Raw genomic sequence first — 19,650 nt, forward strand, 5'->3', positions numbered from 1 at the left:
ATTGAAAAAGTGTTTTATCTCCTTGTATTTCCTGGTGGCTTCCAGGCTGGTTTTCCAGCATGCCAGCCACCTGCCCCTTGTTTATATCTGCTCAGGTTCTTTTTGGTGTCTTTATTAAGGTCTGCAACCATCTCCACATTCTTTGCCACTGTTTGTTGAGATGTTTCTGTAGCTGTTGGAGTGGGACGTTGAGCACCTCCTCTACTGTAGGTGGTGAGGAGGTCTAGAGCCAATGGAATCACGCTAACAATCCCACCATAGAAATTCCTTGCTTCATCACAGCTCAGCCGGTTGATCTCATTGTGTGGGTAGCTGTGAAGGAAAAAAGTAATGAATGGTGATGCATTGTGGCTATTCTTCATATTAAGATGACTCTTGAGCTTCTTGATTTCAATCTATGAAAAGAAAAGGATTAGCATCCATATCCTGGATCTAAACATGAAGCTTTAATTTAGATATCAATTTAATTATATTAAATTAAATGGTGTAATTTCTCTGTCACTTAACTGTGCCCTTAGCTGAGTGATGTTGCTGTTAGGGCCAAGGATATCCCTGCAAGTATCCAGGCCCTCACAGGAAGTGTTTTGGCTGGACAGTGAGGACTCGAGATGTTTTAAAACGCCTCCAAGATCAGAAATAATTTCCAAAAAGAGTGAAAAGATGCATCTGTCTGTGGAATTGCTGCAGTGGTGAGTCATGTACCTTTGGACCTACAGAGGAACATCATCATTTACTGATAATGTCAAATTCATATTATGCTGGGGTCAGTAAGATTTTTTTTTAAAATTATTTTTATTCAGCAAGGATGCATTAAATTGATCAAAAGTGAAAGTAAAGACTTAAAAAAATCAATTTCAAACAAATGCTATTCTATTGAATTTTCTATTCATCTGAGAATCCTGTACAAAATGCACCAGTTTCCACAAAATATTGATCAGCACAGCTGTAGCCTCCAACATTAATAATAAAAAGAATTGTTTCCTGAGCACCAAATTAGAATATTAGAATGAGTTCTGAAGTATCATGTGACACTAAAGACTGGAGTAATGACTGATAAATATTCAGCTTTACTATCATAGAAATGCATATAAAATATATTTAAACAGAAAACAGCTATTTTAAATTGAAATATATATATATATATATATATATATATATATATATATATATATATATATATATATATATATATATATATACACACAGTTGTGGCCAGAATTATTGGCACCCTTCATAAATATGATCAAATATGACTCTAAAAATAAATCTGCATTGTTTATCCTTTTGATCTTTAATTTATAAAATTAGCAAAAATCTAACCCCTTTCACTAAAGGAAAAGAATTGAAAGTGGGGGGGAAATAACATTATGAAATAAATCTTTTTCTCCAAAACACGTTGACCACAATTATTGGCACCCTTTTATTCAATTCTTTTTGCAACCTCCTTTTGCCAAGATAACAGCTCTGTGTCTTCTTCTATAATGCCTGATGAGTTTGGAGAACACCTGACAAGAGATCAGAGATCATTCCTTCATACAGAATCTCTCCAGATCCTTCAGATTCCCAGCTCCATGTTGGTGCTTCTTCTCTTCAGTTCACTCCACTCATTTTCTTTAGGGTTCAGGTCAGGGGACTGGGATGGCCATGTCAGAAGCTTCATTTTGTGCTCAGTGACACATTTTTGTGCTGGTTTTGATGTTTGTTTTGGATCATTGTCCCGACGGATGATCCAACCATGGCCCATTATAAGATTTCTAGCAGAAGCGGTCAGGTTTTGATTTTTTATCTGTTGGTATTTGATAGAATCCATGATACAATGTATCTGAACAAGATGTCCAGGACCTCCAGCACAAAAATAGGTCCACAACATTAAAGATCCAGCAGTATATTTAACCGTGGGCATGGGGCACTTTTTATCCATGTGTGCACCAAACCCATCTGGTGGGTTTGCTGCCAAAAAGCTTTTTTTTTTGTTTCATCTGACCATAGAAGCTCGTCCCGTCTGAAGTTCCAGTATTGTCTGACAACTGAATATGCTGGAGATTGTTTCTGGATGAGAGCAGAGGATTTTTCTTGAAACCCCCAAACAACTTGTGGGGATGTCGGTGCTTTTGATAATTTTTTTTGGGCTTTCTGAGATTCAAGACTCAACTAATCTCTGCAATTCTCCAGCTGTGATCCTTGGAGAGTCTTTCACTCAAACTCTCCTCCTCACCACGCAGGAGTAGGACGATTTAGACACACGTCCTCTTCCAGGCAGATTTGTAACATCTTTAGTTGATTGGAACTTCTTAATTATCTCCCTGATAGTGGAAATGGGGGTTTTCAATTCTTTAGGTATTTTCTTGATGAATGATTAAGGGAATTTGGCCTTTGTGTTTCCTCATGTTTATACTCCTGTGGAACAGGAAGTCATGGCTAGACAATTTCACGTTCATGATCACCCTGGTGAGCTAAAAAAATGTAAATAGGAATGGGAATATACTTCAGAGATATTTTACTCATAAAAAATTCTAGGGGTGCCAATAATTGTGGCCAACGTGTTTTGGAGAAAATCATTTTATGAATTGAAGATCAAAAGGATAAACAATGCAGATTTATTTTTAGAGTCATCTTTGATCATATTTATGAAGGGTGCCAATAATTCTGGCCACCACTGTATATATATATATATATATATATATATATATATATATATATATATATATATATATATATATATATTTCAATTGGAAACTAAGAACGCATCATAACCTGTGCGACGGTGGAGACAGGCTCAGTTTTGTCCCTGGCATGCTCCCTCGAGCGCTCAAGAGCGGTTATAAATATAAATTGCTGTTGTTTAAAACGTTTATACTTCTCCTCAATGGAAAGTAACTGCTCTCTGACGTCAGCCATCTCAGTACTTGACCTGTTTAAAATGGATACAGTAATGTTAGAGTGCAGAACAAGAACAGTACTGTTTAGAGAGAGATTGTTGTTAACCCAATAGCAGTGTAAAGTTAGAGACTCGCAGCTTGAAAACCCACGTTTGCAGTACTGAGATGTTTGGATTTGAGAAGAAAAAAGTAGTATTTTATTATGGGAAAAAAGGTAAACAGAAATGGTATTCATCATAATAAATAACATATTCATATGAACTAGAACTTACCTGTATTAGTAGTACGTATTGTAGAGGCATATCAAACATATGTAACGTTACATTGTTTCTGTTGCATTGAATTTGCGCTGCTTAGCAACAAGAGTAGGATACTCGTGCGCCCTCTGGTGGTGGTGATTGGCTGACCAAGTTACCAATGGCAACAAACATCAACAAACGCGTTCGCACAGCAAACTATTAACAACTACATTTCAAGGTAACATAAAATATATTTCTTAATTTTGACTCTCCATCAAAACAGTAAACTGCATCTTGTTTTTAATCAAGTACCTACGCAGTAAAAAGTAACATTTCTTAAAGCGAAGAGCAAGAAAACCAATCTAAATTCAATCATTTGTCTGACTTTGAAAGGTCAGTCCGAAAACCTAGTTTGTTTACGTCATAAGTTTGAGTCTTTTCCCGCCTTTTGTACATGTTTAACCTCATAAAAGACTCTTTTATGTGTTTTGTTGATTTAATAGTCTCTCTTTTTGAACCAAGGCACATTTTATTTTACAGTTCTTTACAGCTTTTCAAGCTTTTGGTGACTTTCTGTGTCGTGTGGTGTACTGCAGTGATGGATCCAACTGTCAGGCCCCTCAGAATCCCTCCTGAGATGGCCATTTACGCAGAGAAACATGACATATTTCATTTGGTCCAGGTATAGACATTTTACTAGACAATGTTTAACAAGTTTATGATAATCTATAAGGAAATTTCACTCACATAAATAAATGACATTTGCAGACACTAGTGAGAAATTTGATGGTGGACAAACCAGAGGACCCCATTCAATACCTGATTAACTTCCTGAAAAGGGACAGTATTGATGGTAAGATTTTTGTAATTGTATTCGTGATAAATTCTTAACGTTTTTATTTATTTTTAAAATGTATCTTATAAAAGTAATACATTCTTACAACAATACAATCATACGTCCCATACCACAAGATGGCGCAGTCGTATAAAATATCTTATATAAAATATAAGAAGTTGGAGGATCTGCAGAGATCCAATTAGTTTACACTGTTCAGATAAAAAAACAGTTATATTTATAGAATGACACTCACTGGCAGCTTTTTTATTACACTATAAGACTTAATTAACTATCAATGTCATCTTGCATCAACAATGTATTGAGGACAGTTAATTGATTTTACAAATAAATCTGTTTCAGTGCCAAGAATCATATTGTTGGGTCCTCCAGCATCTGGGAAAAGAACCATAGTAAGAGTCATTTTAAGTACAAAATGATTGAGTGGCTAAATTAATTATACTTTGTTTTAAGCTACAATTAAATGATTCTAGTGTTTATTTCTTGTCTTTTAAGGTGATATCCAGCAAGTGTTGTGCTCCTGTAAATAACTTTGTCTGTAATTTTGTGCTTTCTTCAGCCATGAAATGTATTTATAAATAGGCCTGTCACGTCAGAGTTTCATCAGAGTTAATTTAAACAAGATATTCATCATAGTTACACCATCAGGCCTCAGAGATCCCAGTACTGATTTAGTCCTCTCTACAGCATTATCTGTTCTGTAGCACATCATGCGCTTCTGAGTATTTTCATTTTTGTCAGTGTTTCTACATTTTATATGCTGCTTCAGTCTGTCCTCTTTTGTCTTGCCGCAGGCTAAGAAGTTGTGTGAGCACACACAGGCTATTCACGTAACTCTTAGTGATATCTTAAATGATGACAAAAATCAAGACAAAAAACAGGTGGGTTCTCTCTTTCTCTGTCCTTTCTCTTGAAAACACATATACTTCTATAAGGTTTCTCACAAAATTTTATGACAATTTTTTTTTAAACTCTAAAACATGGAGTCTGCATGTATTTGTGTGTATTACTACTTAATTGCAAAGTATCTTCAAGGAAAAGTAGTCTGGAATGCCTTGATCATGAAATTCATTTTAGATGTAGCAAGTAGGAAAGGTAATGTTGTCAGCATTTGCTACACTCTCTGGATGCTGGTAATTGCGGTCTCTGTGGTATTGTAAAGACATAGAAGTGATTTTGTCTGAAGTCTGATCATGCAAATGCAATGCAGGCTAGTTAGTTGATAAATCAGGAGAGTTGAATAGAATTAGAAGAAAAGAGAGAGATGTGCTTAGGAAAAGTGCCTCCCAATGGTTTAATTATTCTAATTATCCTCTCACTTAAACTCGCCATGGCCTTGAGTTTAAAATAGAACGATCCAAAAGATTCCAATTATTATCATTTTCACAAAATTCACAAAGGAGAGTGAGATGAAAGCAGCAGAGGATGTCATAAATAATCAGAGATTCAACAGCATATTTGAATGTATTTGTTTAATAATAATTGGATTGTTTTGGTGGACAGTCAGTTAGTAGAGAACAGATATATCTCAGGTAGGTTTAGAAGGTAATGTTAAAGACACAAATGACAGGAGTCAGTTCTAAATTTATTATATTATATTATGAGTTGATTTAAGTTCATTATTAGTAATATTTTTATTCATTAAATTTGATTAAAAGGTTTATTCTCTGTGATTAATTGTTGTTTTTGTTGGTCTGATCAACATACAAATGACAGGAGTCAGTTGTTATTTATTATTATTTGATGATCTGACTGGACAGCCATCAGTACAAATCTGTTTTAATTTTAAATATTATATTATATTATATTATATTAATATATAGGATTGTTATTAATATAGTTAATTATTAATATAGTATATTGAGAGTAATATTTATTTATTTAATTTATATTTTTGTTTTTTTAAATAATTGAATTTGATTAAACATTTACTCACTGTGATTTATTGTTGTTAATGTTGGTCTGATAGAAGATTTCCAAGGACCTCTGGAGCCAGTTGATTCAGCAGCGCCTATCAAAACCCGACTGTGTGCGACGGGTAAGGACTTGCGTTTTTTTATATATATTTACTTTGATTTATTTATTTATTTTGTAATTAATTTAGAAAAATGAACACTGTGTGTTTTACTCAACCTGTCTAAAATGTGAAAAATGAAACAATCCAGTGAGAGAAACATATTTTCCTCCCGAACTTGCACGTAACCTCCACGTTTTGAACCGCGTGTAATGTCTACAAGCGTGATGCCCAAATAATTTGTCATATTTTTTCTTTATCTACACTCAACCTTCTATGATAAATAATTAGACGTGTGTTTCTCTGCGTCCCTTGAGGACTGCTGGGATGGGTCTCGGGGAACGCAAGACTGCTGGTGAGAGTTCTCGGAGCAAACCTTTCATCACCAGCAGGCCCCTCACCGGCTGCCAGTTACATGTGATCTCAGCACTAATGCCACTTAAGAACCTCACCGCTGAGGTGTCCGTTCACGTTTACTCTCAGATCTCACACCTTTTGATTCCTCCTTTCATGTTTCAGTCAAATCACACAATCAATCACGGACTCCCTGATCGTGTCTTTTTCTGAAGTGTCAGTTTCTTCTGTGCAGCCGCACGGAGGAATATGTAAATCATCCAACTCCAAACAGCATCTCCTTTTATTCATCACTAAACTCCGCAAATGGCTTTACTCAGCCAAGAATCCCATTGCAAAACTTTTTCCGTTTGGCATCCTTTAACTTTCACCTTTTAATCTCAGTAGTTTGTGATTAGTGACTGCTTTGAATCTAGTAATGGATGTTTATCCCTTCAGGCAAACTGTCTGATAGTATTTATCAGGTTATTTAATTATTTTCCATCCCGACTGATCTGCATATGAGCAGAGGATTGAGGTAGAGTTTTTCCTCTGTAGATTTAGACACCTGACAAAGCATCTCTGGCTCACCACGAGGAGCCTTCATCTCATGGTCTTTTGCTTCGCACACACTTAAATGGGCCAAAGAATGGAATGATTGACATGTCACATCACCACTGGAGCCTAGACAGCTAAGCTTAATTGCTCTGCCACTGATGCCTGCGCGTGTGTGTGCTTGTCTACCTGTTTTTCCAAATTAAGCAACAATGAATGTTAATCATGCCTAATCTAGGTCATCTAGTTCATCTCCGCCTGTCACTGCTTCTCAAGCTGTCTTAATTCGTTCTCCCTCGCTCTCTCGTTCTCTCATGAGGCTGCTGTTTGTAAAACTTTAGACTTGTACTCTTGTGGAAAATGAAGAGAGGGAGCATAGGTAATGAATAGTGATTTAAAGTAAAATGTCAATTTAATGAGTGCCTTTCAGTCCTGGAAAAAAAGATGGACCCTAAAGTAAATGAGAAAAAAGAAGGAAGGAAAGAAAGAAAGAAAGAAAGATCATGGGGCGCATGACACAGTCATCCGGATCCCTAATGAGGCTTCCAAATAAAGTTATGCTGTTTGAATTTGCATAGTGTCTGTAATTCTATTTTGAGGGAGAAAGGAGGAATCTAAAGGAAAGTTTGAAAATGAAATAATGAAACTTTTTGAGAGCACACAATGCAAATAAAGCTTACGGTGTTGTTTTACCTGACATTTTATTTTAAAATATAATAATATGATTCAGTTGAACATCAATAAAAAGACAATTGTACAATATCATTCAAAAGTTTAAGATGGGTTTTAAAAGTTTTCTTAAAAATGCTTTGAAAGAACTCTCTAATGCTCAGCAATATAATATTGTGAAATATCATTACAATTAAAATAACTTTCCTATTTTAAAATATTTAAAAATGCATTTGCTTGCAATAGAAATCATTTGTAACATTATAAATGGCTTTACTGTCACTTTTGATCAATTTACTGCATCCTTGCTGAATAAAAATATTCTCTCTAAACTTAAGCTGTAGTGTACATTCAATTAATGTGCACATAGTTTTTGTAGTTTTTTAATTGCTTTTCTATGTAATCATGCTCGACTGATGCGACATTTTTCAGTGTTTTGCATTATGCTTAAGATGACTTTTCGCAACATTAAAGCGAATCAGTGGTTAACATAAGTGGACAACTAATTGAGATCTAATTGTTAAAGTCAAGTGGAGTGTTTTGCAGCCGCTACTGCTGCCATATTGTCGGTCTATTGTGTGGGGGAGCTGTGTGTTGGGGCCTGTGAGTGACATGTCGGGGCGCCGCTTCTGCTCCCCTGCCTTGCCTGCTGTTGGGCTGGCTGGTGACATCTGCTCTACGCATGTCCCTCCTGTGATAGCTGGCCTCACTGCAGATGTTCCAGTCCTAGGGTCTCTGTCTGAGCCCACTGCTTCTGCACCACGGCCGCTTTTGATGTGTGGATGAAACGGAATGGAGCAAGTCGCAGTGGGGCTGTGTTGGGATGTATGTGTGTGGGAGTTAATGTGTGCATGGAGCATATGTGTGTACGGTAGCAAGTTTGGACTCTACCTAGGTTTCTTTGTCAAACCTCTGAATATCTACAGATGCATATTAGTATATAATCTGCTCTTTACTTGATTTTTGTGTATTCTGTAATAAATATTACTTCATCATGCTCTTCTAGAAATGCTGCACATCAACAAACTCAGCAGACACTCAACATCCACCCTGTATTCCCCCTATATTCATGCCAGTTAGATTGTGTAGGCTAGAGGCCTTTCATGCAATCTGTGCGTCAGGCCCTGCTCATGGGCTTCCCAACCACAGAGGCAATCAAATGCTTAATGGGAAAGTAAGTGGGAGGAAACTTGCGCGCTGAGATCAGGTGAAGCAAAGGATAGGTTTGCCGTTAAAGATCAAAGCCTAAAAAAACAAAGGCTGATATCAAACAGACACTCGAAACTCGGCAGCAAAAACCCACAGCTCCTCTGATAATACTTAGATCTATAAATGTTTGTTGCATATGTTTATTTATTTTAAGATTATTCACTGCAGTAATAAGTTGGCCCCTAACAAGCACTTTTGGGAGATGGTTTCTTTGACTGTTCTTTATTTTACCACACCATTGCACAGCAAGCCTTGGGATTTAGGAGACTATTAGAGAGGAGGATTTTTTCATGGATTTGCAACTAATGAATGATATGCATGCGTTTCCTTTCTTCTTATGTTATTTTTATTGCTAAGTGAGAAGTGCGGAGAGGAGCTGGAGAATTAGGCACATTTTCAAGGTTTTTATGGATTTAACCCTCCATTTGCCTCCCTGCATGAGACCCCATATGGGCCAGTTTTACTCCTTATTCATACAACAATTTATACATTCATTATTTACACTGGTACAGGGCAGCAATTTATATGAATTATTTATATAAAATTATTCATTCAAAGCCTATTACTGTTTTTTAAAGTATTTTTTCAGGGAGGATATTGTTTTGCTTATATGAAAACAATTTTAAACAACAATTTAAGCACAGTAGTTGACCATGGGGAAAAGCAAGTGCATTTATAGAAATGTAAACAGGAGAATTGTCTGGTTACAGCTGTGTTAATAGCAGAATGTGTCAGCATTGTGTGTGTCACTAGCAAAGTTGGACTCTATATGTCACCAGAGAGTTGTATTATTGTTAAAGCAAATTGTTTGTTCCTTCTCAGGTGTGCATAACATGCATTGTATTTCCAGGGCTGGCTTTTGGAAGCCATTCCCATGACGCAAGAAGAGGCGCTATGTCTACAAGAAGCAGGCATCACCCCAGATCATGTTGGTTAGTGGCATGTTGTCCAAACACTTTGTTGTTCCCAACTGAAAAACAAGAGGTTTGAATCAGGACTCGATAATGAGACCGACCAAATATCTCTCTGGGACTCACTATCACTCCCCCAGAGGATGTGTCAAACTCTAGAGCTTTCTTTTAACTCTTTCCTCGCAGTGATGCTGGAAGCTCCTGATGTCGTCCTGATTGAAAGGAGCTCGGGCAAGAGGATAGACCCTGTCACGGGAGGTAATGTCTGTATGATCATTACACATTTCTTAGTTCAGAGAGTGGGACTGTGAGACAGGCAGCTAACATGCACAATTGTTAGAATGCATTTCATTATCTGTGGACCTTGACAGCGCTCAACTTGTTTGCCGAATCCAAATCGGGCCTGTGTGTCCTCAGGGTTTTCGAAAAGCCCAGCTGTAATGAACAAAAGCCAGAGCTCCCTGCAGATTTATGATGGTGCGAATGCACCATTTCCACATAATTGCCATTTCCCCTTTTGTTTATTTATGATCTCTGTTTATGAATCTTTTTCAGGACATTCACTGTCAAAATAAATGCCATGAAAAAAAGGGTTTTTTTTCTATATATGTTTTACACTCAGTACTTCCACCTCAGCACATATTGTATAATATGCCCACATGTTTCCTTTCCATGTTTCAGATATATATCACGTCACCTTCATGTGGCCTGAAAGTGAAGAGGTTGCACAGCGTTTAGAAACACCCAGGACAATGATGCCAGCTGATCTTGTAGCCAAAAAGCTGCAGAAATACCATACAGAAGCTCATGCTCTGAAGCGCACCTACCACAGCTGCCTGAAGATCATCAATGCTGACCAGCCCCATGTAGATGTTTTCTCACAAGGTAAACTTCACCATCTTCACCCGCTGTGGTACCAGTACCAACCATCTGCATTAAAGGGGATACTTCTACCAAAATTTATTTACCGTCATGTTGATCCAAAACTGTATGTTGTTCTTGAACTGAACACAAAAGAAGATATTTTGAAGAATGTTGGTAACCAAATTGTTTTAGTGACCATTTACTTCTTTTGTATAGGCCAAAAAAAGAAAAGAAACTTAGCAAAAAAATCATGACTTTTCTCAAGATATATTTTCTTATGTTCTAAATAAAAATCATAAAGGTTTGTAATTGGAACGACATATAGGTGAGTAAATGATGACAGAATTTTCATTTTTGCCTGATCTCTCACTTTAAATTAGTGTTTACAAATCTTCTTGTCAAGCTACTGATTGAGGTATGAGGTATACAATTGATCTTAAGTGGTATTTTCCATTAGGTGCTCATTTAATCAAGCCATTTGAATTCAAAATATAGGCTGCATTTCTAAAAATTTGGCAGATTAGGCTTAGGCAGTGCCCAAGGAAGTCGACCGGAAGTTGAAGTCGGCCGCGTGCCGCCATCTTGTAGCAGAACTTCACTTGCGTTAGCCATCCCATTGACTCCCATTCATTTTGGCGTCACTTTGACAGCAAATAACTTTACATCTGAGGCGTTTAAAGACTCAATTTGTCCATTATTTATTTCTAAAGATACACGACAATGTATAAAGGGCTCCATTACCTTCTATGTTACATTATGGCCCCGTAGAAGCAGTTTTTGTAAAAATAGGCTAACGATTGCGTCATAACCACTCGACTCTCTGTCGCACAGTAGAGAAATTACCGTACAGACAGGAGGAGAAGCTCGCAGGCAATAGTATGCATTAACTTAATATGGCGTACTGGCGTTACATTTTAAAATACTATACAAAATAATTAATCAGAATAATTACTCCTGCTCACTCACGCCAAAGAACTCCCCGCTCAAGCTCGCCGTCTCTGCAAGATTAACGATGGCAGTTTGCACGCACAGCTACTAGAAGATTTACATCTGTCAGACAGGTTGCTGATGTCATCAAGCTTAGTTTGAGTCTGCGCGTCAGAAACGGAAGTGCTAAAAATCGCTAAAAATGGGCTTCACTTGTCTCAATTGAGTTCCAATGGGGTCGCTGTGTCCATTTCTTTTACTGTCTATGGGCTTAGGTAGGTCACTGAGTTACATTTAGAGCTTTTTCTACTAATATCACCTACTGCGATGAACCGAGATCTACCGCCCCTATTGGTCGGAGGTCAGTAGTGCGGCGGCTGCATTCAGAGGCTGTGATTGACCTGCTTGTCAGGCACTCTGCCATTTGAGGAGGTTGCCTCAGGCAGCTCTGCAGGCACAGACTATCCCATGAGAACCTGGGCAGGGATGAGCGGTCCTCGCCAATTACATTAAAACCATCTGAATCCAACCTGTCTAAATATTATATCGCTCAACTTGACAAAATAATTTTGTCACTTCCCTTCCTTTAGGCGTGAGGTAGAGCTAGGCAGTGAATATTTAAACCGCTCTTTGCATACATCACTTTGACTGTAGCATTAGGCAGGTTAGCAGCATTTTGTGAAATTCATACCACAGTTTTTTTTATTATAAAGATACATATTTATCATAGGAATGAGTATGCATGGAACTGATAGCCAGTCATTGTATATTATGGGCTGCATTTTTAGAGATGTCAGACACTGACCTCTGTCTATAACTTTCACAATATTTTGCCGGCTCAAGCTACATAAACATGAGCTGGGAGAAATTCAAATCCAATTTTGGACTGGTTTCTCTCCATTTCTCACTTTCTCATAAAAATTAGAATTATCTGGAGGGAAATAAAGGCTCATTTAGTCTCACTGCACATTAGTATTAGAGCCAAAATGCTCCGTTGAGTTACATATCAAGGAAGCTACCCTCCAGCCTAATGGTTTTGCGCTGTGGGCTTGATTTGTAAATTGTAGATTTAGGACAGTGTGCCGTTATGCTAATCTTGACTTAACTGCACCTGATTTTCTTGATATGTCTACATGGAGGACATTAAATAAATATTTGAGATAAACTCTGCCATAAAACATTCATAAACCCATACTGAGGAGCAAACAGCAATAAGGTTGTCATCTTAAATCTTGATTAGCGCTAATTCAGCATGCGGTTTGATTGTAACGTTGCTAGTTTCCCCCTGACTTAGCCTTTTAGCGCATTAACATGTTTCGCATATTAAGCATTTATCATGTTGTTGTATAACAATTAGCAGCATAAAGGGCTGGATGAGAGGAACTCATTAGTTATGATTAGGCTGCTGTTAATCATTGCACATTAGAATGGCGGCTCAGTGCAGGTTCCAGACAAACAGCATTGTTGTGAGTGAAACCCAACTGCAAACAGATGGCTTCGATGTGGATGTCACACTACAAGCAAATGCCCCTGTGGACATGAAAGGAAGACTCTGATGATTAATTAATCAAGTGGCTTTATATTCAGTTTAATGGCAATCTCTGTTTATGATCTTAGAGAATGGGCTGTCACCAGCATCACAAATGTGCCCTATTACTTCATTAAACATTCAATAGAGTCTATCTGTATCTGCATTGTGTTGTTTTGTATCAAAGTATGGTATTATATGACTGTAGGGTTAAAGAAAATAATATTTAATCTGTGTTTGATTGCACAAACAAAAATGTTTTGTAATGCATACACTACCATTCAAAAGTTATGGGTCATTTCAAATGCTGTTCTTTTGAACTTTCTATTCTTCAAAGAATCCTGAAAAAAAGATTTCCACAATATTAAACAGCATATCTGAGTTCAATACTGATGATAATAATAATACATTTTTCTTGAGCACCAAATCAGCATATTAGACTGATTTCAAAAGGGTCATATGATACTGATGACTGGAGTAATGGCTGATGAATATTCAGCTTTGCCATCACAGGAATAAATTACATTTTAAAATATATTCAAATAAAAACAAAAGTTACTTAAAGGTGCCCTAGAATTAAAAATTGAATTTATCTTGGCATAGTTAAATAACAAGAGTTCAGTACATGGAAATGACATACAGTGAGTCTCAAACAACGTTGTTTCCTCCTTCTTATATAAATCTAATTTGTTTAAAAGACCTCCGAAGAACAGGCGAATCTCAACATAACACCGACTGTTACGTAACAGTCGGGGTGTACGCCCCCAATATTTGCATATGCCAGCCCATGTTCAAGGCATTACACAAGGGCAGCCAGTATTAACGTCTGGATTTGCACAGCTGAATCATCAGACTAGGTAAGCAAGCAAGGACAATAGCGAAAAATGGCAGATGGAGCAATAATAACTGACATGATCCATGATATCATGATATTTTTAGTGATATCTGTAAATTGTCTTTCTAAATGTTTCGTTAGCATGTTGCTAATGTACTGTTAAATGTGGGTAAAGTTACCATCCCATCGTTTCTTACTGTATTCACGGAGACAAGACTGTCGTTATTTTCATTTTTTAAACACTTGCAGTCTGTATAATTCATAAACACAACTTCATTCTTTATAAATCTCTCAAACAGTGTGTAATGTTAGCTTTAGCCACAGAGCACCATCAAACTCATTCAGAATCAAATGTAAACATCCAAATAAATATTATACTTAAGTGATTAGACATGCTGCATGACGAACACTTTGTAAAGAACAATTTTGAGAGTTTTATTAGCTGTGTGAACTTTGTTTATGCTGTTAAAGGCAAGTGCAAGCTCCGTGGGCGGGGAGTGTGAGAATTTAAAGGGGCCGCAGCCTAAATCGGCTCATATTTAATGATGCCCCAAAATAGGCAGTTAAAAAAATTAATTAAAAAAAATCTACGGGGTATTTTGAGCAGAAACTTCACAGACACATTCAGGGGACACCTTAGACTTATATTACATCTTTTAAAAAGACGTTCTACGGCACCTTTAAAAACTAATAATATTTAATTAATATTGCTGTTTAATTTTACTCTTTGTTACATATCACATGAAATTTCTAATTTATTCCTATATGGTTATTTTGTATTTATACTGTAGTGCTGAACTATGTCCGTACTCCACGTCACTCTGCCTCACCCTACATTCCTAGAATCCTACTGTTTGGACCCCCAGGTTCAGGAAAGAGTCTTCAGGCAAAGCTACTTGCTCAGAAATATGGCATTGTCGACAGTAAGCTCCTCCTTCTCAACTCTACATCTTCTGTTAATTCTTATTAACTACTGTCACTTTTCAGCTGTATTCTTCCTCATCTGCAAGGTTCAATGTTGTTAAAAAGGGTAGTTTAACCAAAATGTATTTATTATATTATGTAAAAGTCACCCTCATGATGTTTCAAAAACCTATGCTGTTATTTTTTTTTCTGTGGAACACAAAAGTAGACATTTTTAAAGAATCATAATACCAAAAATAATGCACCATTTTTGAATCTGGATGCAAGAAAAACATAAGGGTTTGGAACAACATAAGAGTGAGTAAATAATTGTTTTCTATAATTTTTGAGTGAGCCATTGTACAGTGTTCATTGTAGTACATTGTTTATTTAATAGTATTAGTATTATTATTATTTTTACTTTCTTCTGTTCTTTCCCATATTTCTGTCACTGTAGTTTGTTGTAGTGAGCATCTGAAGGCTGTGTCAGCTGATGAGAACCATATGGGGGAGCTCATTAAACCCTACCTGGAGTCAGAACAGCAAGGTATGCCTCCTTACCTCCTCTATACCTACTGCCAAATGGGTCAATCACACAAAACAAGTGAAACCCCAGTCTGTAAGATGCAGAGTTTTGTTTCCTGCTTTTGACCAGATAATTGGACCCCCTATAGTCAGAATAGTCCAGTCAGTGAACATGTTATACCATTTTCACATATTCACATATACATATGATACTGGTTTATGATTATTTATAGTCTAAACTCTTATCATATAACTTACACTATATAATTTTGCAGAAACGTTTTGTTACTTTCCAAATGTGTCTAAACAAAATCACAGTACTTGCTGGCTTCTTACCCCATAGGTTTTGCTTCTACTGTAAGACAACCGTTTCTTTTATAGTTAGAACACACCATAATGCTCTAGTTGTCTTAACAGTCTGTGACCTTTCATTCATTCTCATCATTGTTATTCCCTCCTCATCTTACACTCTCTGTGTCTGCCCAACACCTCTCTGTTCTAAATCCCTCAGAGACCGCAAGTAAATATATATAGATATATAGTCCCACCCCTCTGAGAATGCATTCAGCCTCTGGGACTGCCAATCACTGTCTTTATCACAGCTCTGGCCCAAGCCACTTGCCTTGAGCAAGTTTTCATTAATTTAATAAAGATTCTCAAGGGATGCAAAGCACAGACTGTAAAGGTGCATTTGTGTTTTTTGTTCTTTTTATCTTTGGCCTTTTCATTGATATGGATAAAACAGAGAGGAAATGAAAAAATGGGGAGAAGATGGAGAATGGGACTGGGAATGACGCAAGCCAGATTCAAACTTGGATCGCTTAGATGAGCACCATGTCATGTCATTATTTCACATCCGTAGCCTTAGATCAATAGATCACTGTGGTCCAAACCTGACTTTCTTCCTTCTGTGTAACACAAAAGAAGCTATTTTGAAAGTCAGTGGGGTCCAAACAACATTAGACTTTATTGTAAGAAAAAAAAAATCTAAATATTTTCTTTTGTTTTTCACAGCAAAAACAATACAAATATTAAAGCCAAAAATATGTATCAATGCAACTTTCATGAAGTAAACCTTCACTAAAAGCATTCCTTCTGCCAGAAAAAAATAGTCCCTGACCGTGAACAGCAACAGAAGTTACATTATTACGCCATTAGATGGCGGCAAAGACTGTCTTTATGAGTGTGTCAGTCAGTAGCGAAGACTTTTACATTGAAAAGACTGAATTGTTGTGTACACCGAACAAGATGCAACTGACAAATTCTTTGACTAGCGCTGTCAGTCGCAGGAAAACCCCTTAACTGTTAAAAGGACAAGATAATACATAATGCTTAATTATGAACATAGGACTGACCTGAAGGAAAATGCTAAATCTGAATGCAGGTGATAAACTCACTCAATCGATTTCTTTCTCACAATACTCTTCTAGTTCTACATAATACAGTAAGCTTGAATGAACAATATCAACTGAGAACAAACAGTTTACATTGCTAAGAGTGGTTGCTAAGGGTGTTGTGTAGTGATACACAGAACCGTTGGGTGAAGTGGTCATAGCCGTGTTTTATCGTTGATAAAAAACAGCTACTGGCCAATCAGAATCAAGGACAGGAACTAACCGTTTTATAATATAATATAATGTAATCACGTTTATTTATATTGCGAATTATACAAACCAGATTGTTTCAACGCATATTTATAGTAATAAACAGGAACAAAACAGCTGCAATGTATAATTATTAATTAAATCATATTATAATTTATGGATGACCATAACTAACATTATTAAAACAGATCTTTAGTTCATGTACTTTGAAATATTTACACATCACAAAACTTTGAAACTCATTTATTTAATATTCATATTACAACAAATATTTGTACATGGATTCTCTATTAAGCATGATACAATGTTTGTGGTTTATCAATGAAAGTTATTATTATAAAGTGCTACCAAATGATATTTAATAATATATGGAATGCTGTGGAAATAAAACCTAATATGGCTCATACTAAAGTCTTGAGAGTTGACTCAACTTTGTCATATGTGTCAGAGCATGTTAAGTATATTTGCAGCTGTCTGTCACGTGCAACTTATGTTCATAAATTCATGTTGCGAGTTTGTTGAAGTAGCAATGTGTGCATAAGAAATGCTATGTAAATGTTTTGTTAGCTCGTATTCCGTTGCCTTGTTGAACAGGGCTGCGGTATCCTGGGAGAGGGGGATTTTTGTGCCTTCTCTCTCTCCTCTTTGCTTTTCTCCCCCCTTTTCCTGTGACAGTGAGGATTTGAGGCAGAGAGCTTGCCTAAATAATTTACAAGTTGATTAATGGCCTCACAGGGGTATAATTAGGCGATGGAGAGATGGTGGCTAGTGTAACCAGTACAGTGCTTCTGGGATTTGAGAAGCAAGATTATTAAGCAAACCAAAAAAATAGTCTTAACAGAAGTGAAGAAGAGGAAAGAAAGAAAGAAGAGGAAGCCTCTCCAGGCTGCCTGATGTTTGAAGCAGGGCTACAGAGATAGGCAAGAGGCTGTGCGTGTTTGATGTGGAAATTGGACAGTTTGAAACCGTCGACTTTAATTTTTCACCAGCTGCGGGGACCCCCCTGGGTGCCAGCTTGCATTCCTTAAAGAATGCTGTTCTATTTTCTCTTCACCCTCATTATTTGTTTGTCCTCCGCCGCTCTCGTTAATTTTCCCGTAGCATTACAAATGCTACCCTCCTCTATAGCGCTGTCCGTCAGTTTTAAGAGGTGCCATCATCCCCTTAAACAATCCACTCGTGTTGCCTGTCAGCCAGCCGTTGACTGCTTTTGTACTCTGAGAGGGACCCGTGAAATATCTTCAAAAGACAAAATGTACATACATGAATTTAAATGACACCGTGTCTGCTAATTATTTATCACCTCACATCTGAATAAACCGCCTTGATTTGATACAGATACAAACAAAAGGCACGTCCTTGACAATACCGCTTGATGATAAGATCACTGATGCTTTGTATGGAGATGATGTTGTTTCAGTTCTGCTCAGACCATCTCCTTTAATTTAATCCTCTTAATGGGGCGCTCCAGTGCTCTCGATGGCCTCCACCTCATTTTAAGTAAAATCTTCATTTAGTTTTCTGTCTGCTTCTGCCTGTGTTTTCAAATCACATCAAATTAACTGTTTATTTGGGTTTTAAATCCTTAAAACGGCATCCTATATCTACATCTTTCATATTTCAAAAAGTTATCATACTATTTTTTCTTTCTATAAAGTCTTCTTCACAGTACCTGGAAGGAAGTAAACAAATGAAAGGCCTTCCTCACGTCCGTTAGATCTATAACACTGTGATCTGACGTCCTACAGGGAGGAATGTATACAGTATTTCAAACAATATGCTAAGCAGGTGTGTTTGTGTGTGTGTCTCGAGGGCTAACCTGCTCTGAACACCATGTTTACAGTATATAGGACGAGTGTCATTCAAAGGACACAGCAAGTTGATTCTCAGGAGTCTGTACCTCTTGAACATTTTTGAGGTTCTTAATGAGATTTCTCTTCTTCTTCCGTTTGCATTGTTGTATTTCTGTCATGTAATTAGGAAAAAGCACAACAAATGTATAAATAGGTATGTATCATATTATTGCTGTATTTATGTTAAATCCATACAGTGCCATCCAGTATAGTCCTGCGGATCTTTACAGAGAGACTGAGCAGGATGGACTGTACCACACGAGGTTGGGTGCTTCATGGATTTCCTCAAGATGTGGAGCAGGCAGAAAAACTCCAAGAGTCTAATTTCCTACCAAACAGGTATATCAGTCATTATGAACTGATTTAAATATCTGTAAATGTTGAAACTCAGCATGTTAACTGCCATGCCATAAAAGGCATATGACTGCACAGGGATCTAAACTACTATCACAATGATTTGCTCTATTGGTTCTCTTTTTTTCTTCTTCCGATGAGTATCTTTTGATGAATAGAAAGTTCAAAAGAACAGCATTTATTTGAAACAGATTTTTTTTTATAACAAAGTCTTTACCATCAGATTTAATTAATTTAATGCATCTTGCTTAATAAAATTATTTATTTATTTATTTAAAATATTTAAATAATTTATTCATCTTTGAAACACAAATTAAGATATTTTTTTATGAAATCCGAGGGTTTCTGAACCACACATAGGCAGCAATGTCATTGCACCTTTAAAGGCCCAGAAATGTAGTAAAGACATGGTTAAAATAGTCCATGTGACTACAGTGGTTCAGCTTTAATGTTATGAAGCATACTTATGAAGAATACTTTTTGTGTGCAAAAACAAAACAAAAATCACAACTTTATTCAATAATTTCTTCTCTTCTCCTTCGCTAATTAATTTGTGTTATGAAGATGAACGAAGGTCTTACGGGTTTGGGAC

At 36.8% G+C, this 19,650-nt stretch overlaps 2 protein-coding genes across 6 annotated transcripts in view; one reads left to right on the forward strand and one right to left on the reverse strand.

The window, feature by feature from the left end:
• Nucleotides 1–3,271, reverse strand: spaca9 (sperm acrosome associated 9). Its single transcript, XM_048187696.1, has 4 exons — nucleotides 3,152–3,271; nucleotides 2,755–2,911; nucleotides 508–710; nucleotides 1–312 (listed from the first exon to the last, which is right to left on the reverse strand). The coding sequence occupies exons 2-4, from the start codon at nucleotides 2,896–2,898 to the stop codon at nucleotides 15–17; spliced, it is 645 nt and encodes a 214-aa protein (XP_048043653.1). The 5' UTR covers nucleotides 2,899–2,911; nucleotides 3,152–3,271; the 3' UTR covers nucleotides 1–14.
• ak8 (adenylate kinase 8) overlaps nucleotides 3,237–19,650 on the forward strand; it is a 24,902-nt gene continuing 8,488 nt past the window's right edge. Inside the window, exons 1-12 of one of the 5 annotated variants that reach the window (XM_048187685.1) lie at nucleotides 3,237–3,356; nucleotides 3,659–3,800; nucleotides 3,887–3,971; nucleotides 4,317–4,366; nucleotides 4,769–4,855; nucleotides 5,944–6,012; nucleotides 9,605–9,686; nucleotides 9,852–9,923; nucleotides 10,347–10,550; nucleotides 14,611–14,742; nucleotides 15,180–15,269; nucleotides 18,902–19,043. In XM_048187685.1, the coding sequence (XP_048043642.1) occupies nucleotides 3,717–3,800; nucleotides 3,887–3,971; nucleotides 4,317–4,366; nucleotides 4,769–4,855; nucleotides 5,944–6,012; nucleotides 9,605–9,686; nucleotides 9,852–9,923; nucleotides 10,347–10,550; nucleotides 14,611–14,742; nucleotides 15,180–15,269; nucleotides 18,902–19,043 (1,097 nt within the window). In that variant the 5' untranslated portion in view covers nucleotides 3,237–3,356; nucleotides 3,659–3,716. Of the gene's footprint in view, nucleotides 3,357–3,478; nucleotides 3,512–3,658; nucleotides 3,801–3,886; nucleotides 3,972–4,316; nucleotides 4,367–4,768; nucleotides 4,856–5,943; nucleotides 6,013–9,604; nucleotides 9,687–9,851; nucleotides 9,924–10,346; nucleotides 10,551–14,610; nucleotides 14,743–15,179; nucleotides 15,270–18,901; nucleotides 19,044–19,650 lie in introns of those variants that run through there. The other 4 variants (XM_048187687.1, XM_048187688.1, XM_048187686.1 and 1 more) reach the window with 4 other exon arrangements.

This window comes from Megalobrama amblycephala, linkage group LG4 (assembly GCF_018812025.1).
Source record: "Megalobrama amblycephala isolate DHTTF-2021 linkage group LG4, ASM1881202v1, whole genome shotgun sequence".
NCBI lineage: Eukaryota > Metazoa > Chordata > Actinopteri > Cypriniformes > Xenocyprididae > Megalobrama > Megalobrama amblycephala.

Excerpts from the sequence above, each read along its gene's own strand:
- spaca9 (XM_048187696.1), bottom strand. The coding sequence starts at position 2,898 with ATGGCTGACGTCAGAGAGCAGTTACTTTCCATTGAGGAGAAGTATAAA. Across the intron at positions 711-2,754 it reads CTGTCTCCACCGTCGCACAG|GTCCAAAGGTACATGACTCA; the intron begins GTTATGATGCGT and ends GTTCCTCTGTAG. Across the intron at positions 313-507 it reads ATCACTCAGCTAAGGGCACA|CTACCCACACAATGAGATCA; the intron begins GTTAAGTGACAG and ends TTTCCTTCACAG.